Source organism: Ipomoea nil, unplaced genomic scaffold, assembly GCF_001879475.1.
Source record: "Ipomoea nil cultivar Tokyo-kokei standard unplaced genomic scaffold, Asagao_1.1 scaffold2921, whole genome shotgun sequence".
Lineage (NCBI taxonomy): Eukaryota > Viridiplantae > Streptophyta > Magnoliopsida > Solanales > Convolvulaceae > Ipomoea > Ipomoea nil.
In genome coordinates, this window is record NW_017619349.1 from 2661564 (window position 1) to 2675340 (window position 13777).

Sequence of the window (13777 nt, forward strand, 5' to 3'; positions counted from 1 at the left end):
TTTTGGCATGGAATTTTTTCTGGAGAACCTAGACTCATGGTATTTGATGTCTATAAAAATATTTTGTTAAAAATATGCTTTGGTTATTCTAGAAAAATTGTAAAGTTTTGGCAGTGTGCTGACAATTATTTTTCTGCCTGGAGCAATGTTGGAAAAAATCTCGGGAAAAATACTTTTACACCTTGGATTGGCATGAAAATTTTCGTGTACGTTCTATACTTGATGAACTACATATATGTAAAATTTTGTGCCAAAATGTGTTACCTTTTTCCCCCAAGAAAATTCTGAAATCCAGGTCACAATTCTGAAAATTTTTGCCGTTTTCAGCTTGTATATCTTGCTATTTTGTGATGTTTTCATGCTTGTATGAAACTATGAGATAAAATGAGAGCTTGCTTGGAAAAGTGCTGTTTTTGACGCCCCAAAAATGGAATGAATGGGCCCGACAGCAAACATGTGCTCATTATTCTTCGGCGAACGGTACTTCTCTCATTTTTCTAATTTATGAATTAATAAACAATATCTCTTACCAGGACTATGTGGTCTAATGGTACCCGGGTTGGACTTCCATTTGGAAGATTATGAGTTCGAGCCTTAGTGGAGGCGTTATTGGTTCTTTGTGTTTCAGCAGGTTGAGAAAGTATATGAACAGATACTACAATGTAATAGGACCAAGAACTTTCAAAAAAAAAAAAAAAAATAGGCATGTACCAAACATGCTATTCTTTATTTAATGAATGTGCATGACTCAATTGAGAGTTTGGTGTCCAAGACATAAGGGACAATTATATCACATGCTATTGCATGCTTCTCTTTAATTGACAACTTTTAGCATATAATCTCTTGATTAGGCTCATATAAGAGCTTTTGTTATTTCTTGTTGGCAATTAATTATTTTGCTATAGGCCATAGCTATTGAGATTTATCACCCAACTTATAAGTGGGAAAATAGCATGAATTCTCAATATGGTTAGGTTGCACCTGTCGTTGCTAAACCTTAGCTTGCATGTGATAATAGTTAAAGGCTATGACATGTTTACAGTGCTAGTTTCTGCTATAGAAACTTTTTGACATGAGTTTTGAGCATATGATATTTAAATTTATAGCCCTCATTTTTTTATTTGCCTAGAAGGTAGATTAAGGACTTTAATTCTCTAAGTCACCCTTTAGGATGGACCTTGACAATAAATTCATGACAAATAATGGTCCACCTATCCCATCAATCCCCGAAGGATTGCTATGACGTTACTATGAGTCAAGTTCTTTTTACCCAAGTCTAACTCAATGCATATCACAAATCAATCCCTCAAGGATTGCTATACCCCCTTTTTTCACCTAGTACGTGGTTTCAGAAGTAACATTTCCCTATCTGCGTTATTTTATTTGCGCAGTCTATTTTATATCACCACCACAACGTACCTCTAAAAGGGCTATCAAAGAAACCCCCGTCTATTGATTAAATACTGAAAGCCCATGATAGGGGATCAATACATATAATTGGGTACGTTGACTGCATTCCTAATGAAGATTGTTTCTCGGCATTAGGGGGAGATAATATACTACTCCGTAGCTTTTTGGAATGCCAAGAAATTTCATAAGAATAAAAACATCTTCATTATTTAAATCCATGTACTAGTTAGATTGAACTGGAAGTTCAAAAGATAATCTATTTGCGATTTTAGCAAATAATCTGTCAAATACATCTATTGATCATAATGATTATAAAAGAAGTGACTAGGTCCTATATCCTTGGACCAAACATATCTATTGATACTCCTTGACACTAGAAGTGTAGGAGATCTATCGGTGAAAGAGATATGGATCATAATACTAGATCTAGTAAAGAAATATTGTCACTCTTGAAATAGCTTGAATAATTATGTCCTGCAGACGTTCGTCCAGATGACGAAAAACCCTGGTAAGACTTATAGGTGCACCAAACAAACGTAATACTAGGGGTGCGGAATGATCAGATCAAAATATCTTTGGGAAATGTTTAGAATCTGGTTGTTTTAGAAATTGCCATTACTTTTACAAATATGGGAGTTTTACAAAAAGGTTATAGTTGTCGACAACACAATTGCCATTACAAATTGCTCGTTATATAATCTGGATCCAGAGTTAGGCACCAGAAGTGCCATGACTAGTTAATATATAAAGGAGCAATTAAGGCATAGCTTGACTCTCTAAAATGAATAAATTCTCTTTATAACAATACACCATTTGAGCGTTAACCCTGAAGGTTACAAATGGGTGTGTGCATGAAAGAGAAATAAGAATAATGAGGTGATGAAGCGAGTTTGTAGCCTATGGGTTCACGCAGAGACCCTTAATTGATTTTCATCAAATATACTCTCCCACGGTAAATGACATTAAGTTCCGCTACATAATACAATTGACAGAATAATAAATTCAGATATGCAGTTAAATTTATCTTGAGAAATCCTTGATGGATTCATAATTCTCGAAATGAGGATTTTTAAGTATTATTATATTATGTGTCATTATTTACTCTTTAAAGGGTTGCGAATGGAGTTAATATCCTCATTGAAGGAATAATATGTACCATTGTGTGCTCGATAAAGGGTTGATAATGAACTTATTATCTCAGTCAAGATTGATGGTGTAAACATCAATAAAATATATAAAGAACTCAATAATGTCAGTTCATGTTTAAAGACTGAGACTTTTGAAATAAAAAGTTTGTGAAAGCTATAAGTATTATCTCGACTTGAAGATCGAGTTTTTCTTTGAAGATTTTTTTTTTATATATACACCAGTCAGCTTACATCTAAAATTGCTTTTTCACATGTCTATATGCATATAAGTGTCATGTTTTTATCAAACTAAAAGTTGCCTAATAATCTCTTGAAGCAGATAAGGAACCTTTTTGGACTCGAAGTCCCTTACTTCATTATCGTTGGAGCACCATTATAGAACCAGAAGTTCCATAATCGCAACATATTTGCGATGAAATTGCTAGCAAAATCTAGTGCTCCCGCGTACAAATGAAATACTTGAATAATGATTAACATATTCTCTGGTATCTTCGAGATACAAAGACATGACATTTATGTAAGAAACCATGATACGGTTTTAATAAGCTACTTGGGTACTGGCTGTTTTGTTTGATCCCCGCAATGTCAAGTCCAAAACTGGTTATACAATGAATTTCCCTAAATGTTCAAAATGAGGAGAATAACACTTGTGTTGCACAAATGTTATATGAGCTCTAGAAGAGCCATAAGATTATTGTACACTACTCTAGTGACAATCCAGAAGATTTGTCCAATTCATCTCTTTGAAATTTTAAAATATATGTAGAACTTGAAGATTGTTATCTTCAGGGGGAGACGGGGAGTACATTTATTCGAATCAATCCGGAAGATTGAATGTAAAATCCTGAAGATTAAGTCATAAAAGACTAACAGTTGCGCACTATTTGCAACACATAAATACATAAATATCATGTACTCTTTTCCTCACTAGTTTTCTCCCATTGGGTTTTCTAGTGTGGTTTTTAACGAGGCATGAGTATGATATAGTAATGACAATGAGGAAAAGTTACAAAATAATTGTTTAAATGGACAAACCCCAAAATCCTGAAGATTTATGAGTTTTGCGCCCTGAAGGCTTATGGTTGTACTCTTTTTTCCTTAACTAAGTTTTTCCCACAGGGTTTTCTTAAGTTAAGGTTTTTAATGAGGCGACCAATACAATATATGTTTTTACATATATCATGTACTCTTTTCTTCAACTAGGTTTTTTCCCACGTGGTTTTCCTAGTGAAGTTTTTAATGAGGCATGAATGTATGCTATCCATATACCTTGTACTCTTTTCTTGTTTAGGTTTTTCCCACAGGGTTTTCCTATCAAGTTTTTGACGAGACAAGATCGTGGTCAAATAATGTCCAAGGGGGAGTGTTATAAATATTATACTTATTGTGGACATTATTGTCCATGTTGTAACAGCCATGTTGTAACTGATGTACTTATTCCTATTTAGTACATATTTATGCTTACCTTGTATATATATATATATATATATATATATATATATATATATATATATATATATATTGCCATAAGAATGGCTGTGGATGAATAAGAATAAGCTGCCTTCCCTCTTCTTTCTTGTCTAATTTAGTTTAACACAATTGATACTAATTAATAATTGTAATTTGAAACTAAAATTATCAACATTTTATTAACGTCCATTTGGAAGGTTGGAGGCGTTATTGGTTCTTTGTGTTTAAATTAGACGATATGTCTTTAACTTGTAAAATGACCTAAGGGTATAAATATATTTAATAATAATAATAATAATAATAGTTTAAAAAATAAATAAATAAAAAATAAATTAAATTTAGTCAATCATATTAACTACTTGGGGGATACATTGATAGAATGAGTATTCAAATCACACAACAAATTGAAGTTGAAAACTACCTCGTAATGTCCTTATTTCGCAATCAGTTAGCTCTTCAATATTAGTAATGATTTAATATTTTATGCCCTAATTTTTATTTTCTCTCCCTTATGTCCCGTGTTTGGTTTCAACCATACCTATACAATTATTTTATTGACAATTATAATCAATCTTGACTATATTATATTGCATTTGTAAACTTAGAATTACCTATTTAATACACATATTCAACATTCAATTATCTATGCATGAACAATTCCAATATAATCTTGTCTTGATATACTTTAAAGTATTTATTTAAAAAAAATATATGGCAATGCGCGTAAAAACTAGTAATTAAGGATAAATTGTCATCGACATCCAATGCCCACTACAAATAAGTAATTTATTAATTTTAAGTGAATATAATATATAATAGAAATATATTATATATAAGTTATTGTATTTAAACGTAATTAGTACTTAGTTGAGAATATATGTCGCTAAACAACAATTAGTATTTAAATATTATGAACAAATATAATCTAAAGTTACTACATTTAGCTATGTAAACAACTTTAATGGAAAAATTTTAAAAAACAGTAAAATAGAAAAAATTGTAAATATATAATAAAATAAACCCAATTTATAAGTTATTACTACAAACATGTATTTTCACTCGTGCGATACACGGAATGGATTTGTTATAATATTTTAAGAATATTTGGATCAATATACAATTACTCCGTATATAAATTATAACATCGAATATTATATTATATAATTTAATTGAAGAATTGAGTTGTATCACCTGTATTTTCTGATTTTATCCTTGCTAGAATTCGAACAAATAATTGTCCAATTAATAGCCAATTTGTAAACCTTATAAATAAAACTCACACTCAATTTGAACAAATCAAACCAAAATCGAGTCTAATAAAAGTTAATGATGCAAACTTGAACCTAAATTTTTAAATTCAAGCTCGAACTCAAACTTGAGTCACTATAACTAGGGATGTAAATAGGTTAGACCGGGCCAAACTTTGAAAAATAAGGCATGGGTCTACGTTGAGAACTTGAACGTTGAGTCTGTATATATGTTTTTTTTTTCTTAGCCCTAAGCCTGAGCCAACAATAGGCATGACCATACTTAAAACCTTTTTAATGGCTATTTAATACAAGAATCATGTGAAGTCTGGGGAAATATAATGCTAAAGAGTCAATTCATAATGTATTATTAGATACAATAATTCTAATAAGTTTTGCTTATAATATCGAAATTAATTAGAAAAGATGCCACCAAAGACTTTGTGGTCGAACAACAAAATTACTGCAATTTTTCTAAATTGGAGGTCACAAGTTTGAACTCAAGTCAGATCATGTGTTTCAGTAGATATTTTTTGTTGTAGAATCAATCTTTTCAACATTTTTTCCCTGTGAAATTTCAATTCAATTCATTCCTTAATATTTTTTGCGAACTAAATGGCTGGTAATGTAGTTTTTTTAATATTTGTTTTGGTATTTTTAATGACTAAAAGAACCTATAGGGGAAGTGAAATTTGTGTAAATGTATATATTTGTGGTGATAATATCTAGGAAAGGACAACTGGGGAAAAAGGATTAATAAAAGCGTTAATCTCGCTAGATTGGCATAATAAAGAGAAACCAGCAAACAGTTTAAAAGCTTCCATGGAAATCTCTTGCCGGTTTTTTGCTGTCTTCTATGTTGTTAGAGAGGAACAAGAAAACATCCTTTTTGATACATTAGGATTTAGGTACACTTTAGACGAGACTAATTCTAAAACCCCAGTCTTATAAATTGAGAGTTGCACGATCAAATCTACACAGATTTAGCTCACTATTCATGGTATTTAAGAGAAAAGATTAAAGTTCAAAACTGATCAGCGATAATATGAAAATTATGTCTAAAATGGACAGATTTCTTATGTCCATTGATATTTGGATCTCCTTTCACTATCAGACTGAGACGTAGGGACCCTTGAAGTTGAAAATTCAATCTTTCTAACGAGAAATTATAATTTGTATTAATATTTGGTTTTTTCTTACCAAAAAAAAAAAATTAAAATTTGGTTTCTTGCATTATATGTATAGACGGATAAAGCTTCGTTACTGGCAGAGGTGATACAGCATGTGAAGGAGCTGAAGAGACAGACGTCAGTGATCGCCGAGACGACGCCGGTGCCGACGAGCTAACCGTCGACAACGTCTCCGGCGAGGTGGGCAACAATAAACTATTGATAAGAGCGACGCTGTGCTGCGACGACCGATCGGACCTCTTGCCGGACCTCATCAAGAGCCTGAAGGGTCTCCGATTGAAAGCATTGCGGGCCGAAATCACCACCCTCGGCGGCCGCATGAGGAACGTGCTGTTCATCACCCGCGACGACGACCGCTGCGGCGGCGGCGAATCCGACGGCGACGACAAGTCGTTGCAGTCCATAAGCTCCGTGGAAGACGCGCTGAGGGCGGTGATGGAGAGATCAAACGGCGGGGAAGACCAGTCAGGGAGTGTGAAGAGACAAAGAACTAATAATATTAACATATTTCAACAACACCACAAATAATCTCATTCATGAAGGGATCGTGATTTACATTATTTCATATGTTTTGTCGGGCCAGGAAGTGGGGCCTTTGCAGTTGGGGATTCAACCTTTCGGGACGTTTGGTTAGTTGAAATTTCATCACCACTAAGGAGATTGTTATAAGCCAAGTTAGTGGTGAGTGTTTAATGTTTAATTTAGAGAATATTAATTACAAGCTAAGTTTAATTTCTTGGTTGTGGGGTTTATAATTTATGATTATATATTGTGGAATGTGACAAAATTTATTTGCCACTTGATTAGTTGGTTGGCTTTCTAATATTGAGATTGGGTGCAATGGTCAATTAATTAATTCCCTGCATTTAGATTATATGGGATGAGAATGTAATATAATCTTGTGGGTACTTTACAAAATTGTTATGGTGTTTTTTTAAAGATAATTAAGAGTGAATATATATGTTACTAAATATAAGTATGGTACAATTTCTTTAATGTTAGAATTCTAGTTTTACTATGTAAAATGTTTGTATGTGTAAAATCCTATTTGTGTGTGACTTAATGATTAGTATCCCATGATTGTCAAATAATTGATTTTAGTACAAGATTAACAATATCAAATCATATCACTTAGAATACAATTTGGTGCAAATAAACCACTTATCAGTCAATTATTGACATATTTAACTAACTTTAATAATTAACTAACTTTAACTATTTGACTTGATTAAAAAGTTAAAACATGTCTGGTAAATAACTTTTTAAATTAAGGAATGTTTGTCAAATGGTTGATAAGTCATGTTTTGATTGATTTGATCAATTTTAACTGATTGAGATACCATTAGATTTTCAATAAGCATAAGAAAAAATCTAATAAGGGTCCGTTTGGAAACCCAGAAAATGACTTCTGGAAAATGTTTTTCGAATTTTCAGTGTTTGGATGCAACAGGAAAATCCAATCAACAGAAAATATTTTCCGTTGCCAGGGGAAAATGAAGCCATTTTGGCGAAAAATGACTTCTGCCAAAATTTGGAGGAAGTCATTTTCTGCCAAAATGTTTAAACATACAATTCTACTCATTTTTCTAGAAAATAAACTAAACATAGCAAATTTTTCAAAATGCAACCAAACACTGAAATGAAAATATTTTCTGAAAAATGACTCATTTTTCAAAAAAAAAAAAAAAAAAACATTTCCAGAAGTCATTTTCATACTTTCTAAACGTACCCTAAATTTTACTAATTCACTCAATAAATTTTCTCCTCAATCTCCCATCCAAGTCCCAACAACCAAACAATCCCCTAGTAGTACTATTTGCAAGTCCTCATCTTTCGTTTGTTTACTTCCATTTTGTGTGTGCATTTTTGGGTGTTGTTTGGTACATTTCCAGCTCTGAACACAAGATAACTTGAGAGAATGGCGAGAGAGGGGAATTGGGAAAAGGATCTTTTTTGTGACTGATGAAACCTTAACACCCAAACCTTTACATAGAAATATAGGCGTTTGATTGATTACGTTTTTGTTGATGCTATGCATTATTCCAAAGGGCTGAACCCCAACCCTAAGGGCCCCCTACACCCCGGCCCGACAGAGCATTTGTTGATGCTATATAGTCTAGTACTGTAGTTTGTCGTTTGTCTAGTTGTGCATGTGTGGCGTCAAGGTTACAGTGTATGTCAGCTTATTTTAATTTGTCATCTCCGGCATCCTCAGCTCCTAGGCTGTCCATCACCGCCACCGTCTCTTCCTTTGTCCACCGCCGCAATATTCCTCATCCCAACTCCAACTCCAATGGTCCCCACACCCCGGTCCGACAAAACAATCGTCTAACGCATGTGCATACAAGACATAATTCTCACATTGTCGCTGTCAAGTTTCGAATTTTAGTCTCTTCTCCCAAATACTGCTTACTAAACCAGTGAACTAAACATGTGAGGGCAGACAGCTACTATCAACTAATATACTCATAGATCCCATTTGATATGTCTAGTCCAATTAAAAAAGGTTGAGTGAGATTATTTTTGATTTATTTTTTTTTATAATATTAAGTTAAATATTACTCCGTACCATGGTTGAAAAAACGATAGGCGCTCATCGGGCGTTCGGGGGCGCCTTTTTATTTTTTAAAAATTTGTTTAAAATATTTTATTTGTTAAGAATTGTTAATTATAAATTATTTAATACTTAAATAGTTAATACTAACTTATTAAATATTAGCCTAAAAAGCATTAGAGTTTGAACAATTTAAGTTTATTTCACTCAAAACCATGTCATTTTGAGAGAAATAATCCATTTTAAAAAAAATGGAACAATAGCTAATCGACCGGTTAGTCGGTGCCTAAGAGGCCTAAGGGGTCAGCGCTTAGCTAGGCAGCCTTGGCCAACCGCTTAGACAACCAATTATGGTGATACGCTAGGCGGTTGGCCAGCGTCTAGCGCCTAGGCGTCGATTAATCGATGCCTATGCGATGATGATTATTATTATTATTATTATTATTATTATTATTATTATTATTATTATTATTATTATTATTAGTAGTAGTAGTAGTAGTAGTAGTAGTGGTGGTATGACAAGTAGATAAAAACAATGCATAGTAAAGATTAACATGAATATAATTATGAATAGCAATAAGAAAATAACAATTAATGACTAAATACCCTTATATTACAGAAACATAAAAAAAAAAAAAAAAAAAAAATATCACCCACATATTTTCAACTAACCACACAATAATAGCTAAGGAAAAATAAGAAGCTAGCATTATTTAACTACTTTTGGGGGGATTAGTTCAGTGAGCAACACTATAAATACCTTAACATTAAGATTTTACCTCAATCATCCAAAGGAAAAACAATAATACTAAAAAATCTACCCAACAAAGAGATAAATGGATACAATATTTTATTGTGCCTTCACATTTGTATTATTCTTGCTAGCAGATCTTGGAGAGAGTGCTGAGTTCAAAGTTACTGCAGAAGGCGATTCTGATATTAGTCCGGTAAATTTTATTATTTTCTTTGGAGAATTGTGTTAAAAACAGAAAATAGAAAAAGAAAGAACCACCCATGTTTCAAGGCTCATATCTCCTTTGTTTGGAATTTTAAGCAATTAAAATAAACACTTCCAGGTTCATATATATGATCATATTTGATTATGGAGAAATTTTTAATGGCGTAGGAATTGTTGAAAGCTTGGGATGAAGCATGTGCGGCTACGACTCCCAGCATCATTGTGATCCCAAAAGGCACTTTCCAAATGAAACAAGCTCTACTTAAGGGTCCATGCAAAGCCCCAATTGAGCTTAAAATCAAGGCTACTTTGAAGGCCCCTCCTAATCCAAATGATATGGAATGCAAAAAGGAATGGCTAACCATTAATTATGTAGATGATTTCACACTCTCTGGTGATGGTACTCTTGATGGCCAAGGAGATGTACAAATTTATGGCCAAAAAAAAGACACAGGTTTTAAAAGTGATAAGTTGCCTAATGTAAGTCCAAAATTTTTATTTTATATAAAACAATTAAGACAACAATTTCTTTTTACTGATAGATCTATTAAGTAATAATGTTTTTTTTTTTTTTCCAGAATTTGAGCCTCAATTTCTTAAAAAATTCGATCATCCGAGACATAACTTCTCTAAACAGTAAATTGTTCCACGTCAATGTTTTTGGTGGCAAGAACTTAACGTTTCAGAAAATCACTATTAAAGCGCCAGCGGATAGTCACAATACAGATGGAATTCATATTGCAAAAATATGTGATGTTACGATTAAAGATTCTGTTATAGGAACGGGAGACGATTGCATATCAATTGGTGATGGGTTAGAAAACCTGAACATCGATGGTGTGACATGTGGGCCAGGACACGGCATCAGTGTGGGAAGCCTTGGCAAGACCCCTGGTGAAGAGCCTGTGAAGGGTGTCACCGTAAAAGACTCCAAATTTATTGGTACAGATAACGGCCTCAGAATTAAAACATGGCCTAATTCTCATCCTGGAGTCGTAACCGATATACATTATCATAAAATAGAAATGGAAGACGTCAAAAATCCAATTGTGATTGATCAAGAATACTGCCCGAATAACCAATGCTCAAAAGAGGTATGTAACACATTTTTTTTTTATGACTTATCTTGATGATGGATGATTTTATTAAAACTTAGCTTGTTTTATTTTTATTTGTAGAAACCATCACTAGTAAAGATCAGCAATGTAAGTTATACGAACATAAAGGGTACTTCTGCAACCGAGGAAGCAGTGATCATTGCATGCAGTAGTGGGGTGCCATGTGAAGATGTTAAATTTGGTGATATTAATTTGACCTTCAAAGGAGGAGCTGCAAAAACTGTTTGTTCAAATGCGAAACCTAAGTTAACCGGAAAGCAGACCCCCCCAGTGACTTGCAAATGATGAGAGTTTTTGACCCTTTTTTTCTTTTTTCATGAAAATGTAATCATAGACGGTTGGATAGAAATAAACAAGTATGTGTAGCTTGTGGCATAGGCCATCCAATATGCTGCCCATGCTTGGTTTTGAGCTGGATATGATGTTGAAGTTTTTTTTTTAATTACTCGTAATATTTTTATGAAAAATACTTTCTATCCCTTGCAAATCAGCTGCAACCATATTATATTCCTATCATTAGATGTCAAAATTCTTAATTAATTCATTTTTTTTGTAACTTGAAAATAATAAACCTCACTACCCCAGTTCTCTTGCATACGAGAAAAGGTCAATACAGTAGAAATATGTAAATAAGATAATAACTAGAAATGAAAATAATATAGTTCACTTCAATTTTGATAGAATTTATTTGCCACTAAAAAATAGTTTTAGTTAAAAAAAAGAATTTTAACGTTGATGATTTTAACACTACTACAAATAACATTTTTAACGTTGATTTTTTGACTATACAATGTTGATTTTTTTTCAACATCGATTTTGTATGATATGTTTAATTATATTTTAAAAAAATAAACGACCTTTTTAATTTTTAAATTTACTATACGAGGTTGATTTTATCAAAAAACTACATTGTGTATAATTTTTAAAATTATTAAATTTATTTAATAATTTCTTATCAAAATCTATGCAATTTTACAATTCACATAAGTTTTTAAAATATGTGCAATTTTGTATTCATAATTTCACAATTGATCAAGCTAATAAATCTCTCAGTTATATTAATCAAACTAATAAATATCACAATTAATCAAGCTAATAAATTTTACAATTTGTTATAAATATTATACTTATTGTGGACATTATTGTCCATGTTGTAACAGCCATGTTGTAACTGATGTACTTATTCCTATTTAGTACATATTTATGCTTACCTTGTATATATATATATATATATATATATATATATATATATATATATATATATATTGCCATAAGAATGGCTGTGGATGAATAAGAATAAGCTGCCTTCCCTCTTCTTTCTTGTCTAATTTAGTTTAACACGTTATCGGCACTTTGCTCTAAACAAAAAAACTAAGTTCGGCCACGTCTTCGCAATTTCCGGCGCCGGCGGGCCTCAAACCGGCGATCGGCTCCGTCCACCTTCTTCGTCACATCGAGGCGATCATGGAAGTGGGTCAGCCGCCTCCCAACTCGGTGGAACAAGAGCTGGATCGGGTGCGTAATATTCTGACGTGAACTTGTCTCCATCGGCGATCCGCTGTCTTCAGGGCGGCGATGGAGCCTTGGAGCCGTCCGGTGCTGTCTCTGATGTCCAGCAACATCATCGCCATCCTCAATCGATCGATCGACGGCCTCAGTATTCCAAGCTTCGTCAGTGATCGATTACAAGATCTACCACTGGATAATGGGTTCCAAACCCGAAGGTGCCATATTAAGGAGGCATCAGCCCAGTTCGAAGCGCTAACTCTTAAACCAGACTGGAGAGAACAGATCAAACTTTCCCAATTGATCAACCAAATCTCTACCATTCTCACGTAGAGGAACATTGCCCACTGGCCATCACTTCTCAAGCCCTTCGACCTCAACTCCAACGCGACAAGCGATCAGCGACGGTGACTGCACCCAAATCGAGGGCTACGTTTTCAATCGCGCTTAATCGCATGGGTAGTGTTGTTCTCAATTGGGTTCAAAAGCAGTTCCAATTTGGGCAATTTCCTTGGTCTACAACAATTTTAATTCAAGGTAGCTGCTTCGATTTTCCGGCGGTGGCGATTTCTTCATTCCGGTCAGCTGTTGCAAACTCTTGTTCGTCAGCAAAATTAATCGATCCGGCAGAATCAAACTTTCTTTCGGCATAGTTCTTGGACAGCAGCGATCTGGGCGGTGGAAATTACTTCCCGATTGGCATGGCAGCTTCAAATTAATTTTTTTTTTTTTTTTGTGGCAGCAACGTGTGGTGCGAATTATTTTCCAGCTGCAGCTTGTTGTTGGAAAGTTTTCTTGGCTGCAATGATTTTCTTGAAAGGCCCCGAAGGCGGAACAACCAAGGAATCATCAACTGGCCTTGTGATTAATCTCAAAGCTAAGTATTCTTATTTTCTAAGAAATATATTTATACTTTCATATAGTACAGTGATTGATCGTATGATGCAAGTTAACGGGCAAAATTACTTATCTTAAAAATTATTCCTTTGAACCTCCTTGCTCATACTACCAAATGGAAACGATGACAAGCTTGTTAATTTTTGATCACTGATATGATCTTTGGTGATAAGCTGTGCACATTTTTTATTGGAGAAAGAAATTAGTGATGTTGCTATATATAAGCAAGAATTATATTGTTTTGTGTGTTCTGCATACAAATTTGAAAATGGTGTATTT

The 13777-nt window shown here is 33.5% G+C and overlaps 2 protein-coding genes across 2 annotated transcripts; both read left to right on the forward strand.

Annotated features, from left to right (window-relative positions):
- Positions 1 to 6097: 6097 nt before the first annotated feature.
- On the forward strand, positions 6098 to 7232 carry LOC109160815 (transcription factor bHLH30-like). Its single transcript, XM_019309061.1, has 2 exons — positions 6098 to 6183; positions 6531 to 7232. Exons 1-2 carry the CDS (start codon positions 6098 to 6100, stop codon positions 6991 to 6993), a joined length of 549 nt encoding a protein of 182 aa, XP_019164606.1. The 3' UTR covers positions 6994 to 7232.
- Positions 7233 to 9789: 2557 nt separating this feature from the next.
- Positions 9790 to 11574, forward strand: LOC109160861 (polygalacturonase-like). The gene is made up of 4 exons (XM_019309106.1): positions 9790 to 9966; positions 10146 to 10457; positions 10556 to 11071; positions 11156 to 11574. The coding sequence occupies exons 1-4, from the start codon at positions 9856 to 9858 to the stop codon at positions 11378 to 11380; spliced, it is 1164 nt and encodes a 387-aa protein (XP_019164651.1). The 5' UTR covers positions 9790 to 9855; the 3' UTR covers positions 11381 to 11574.
- Positions 11575 to 13777: the final 2203 nt, after the last annotated feature.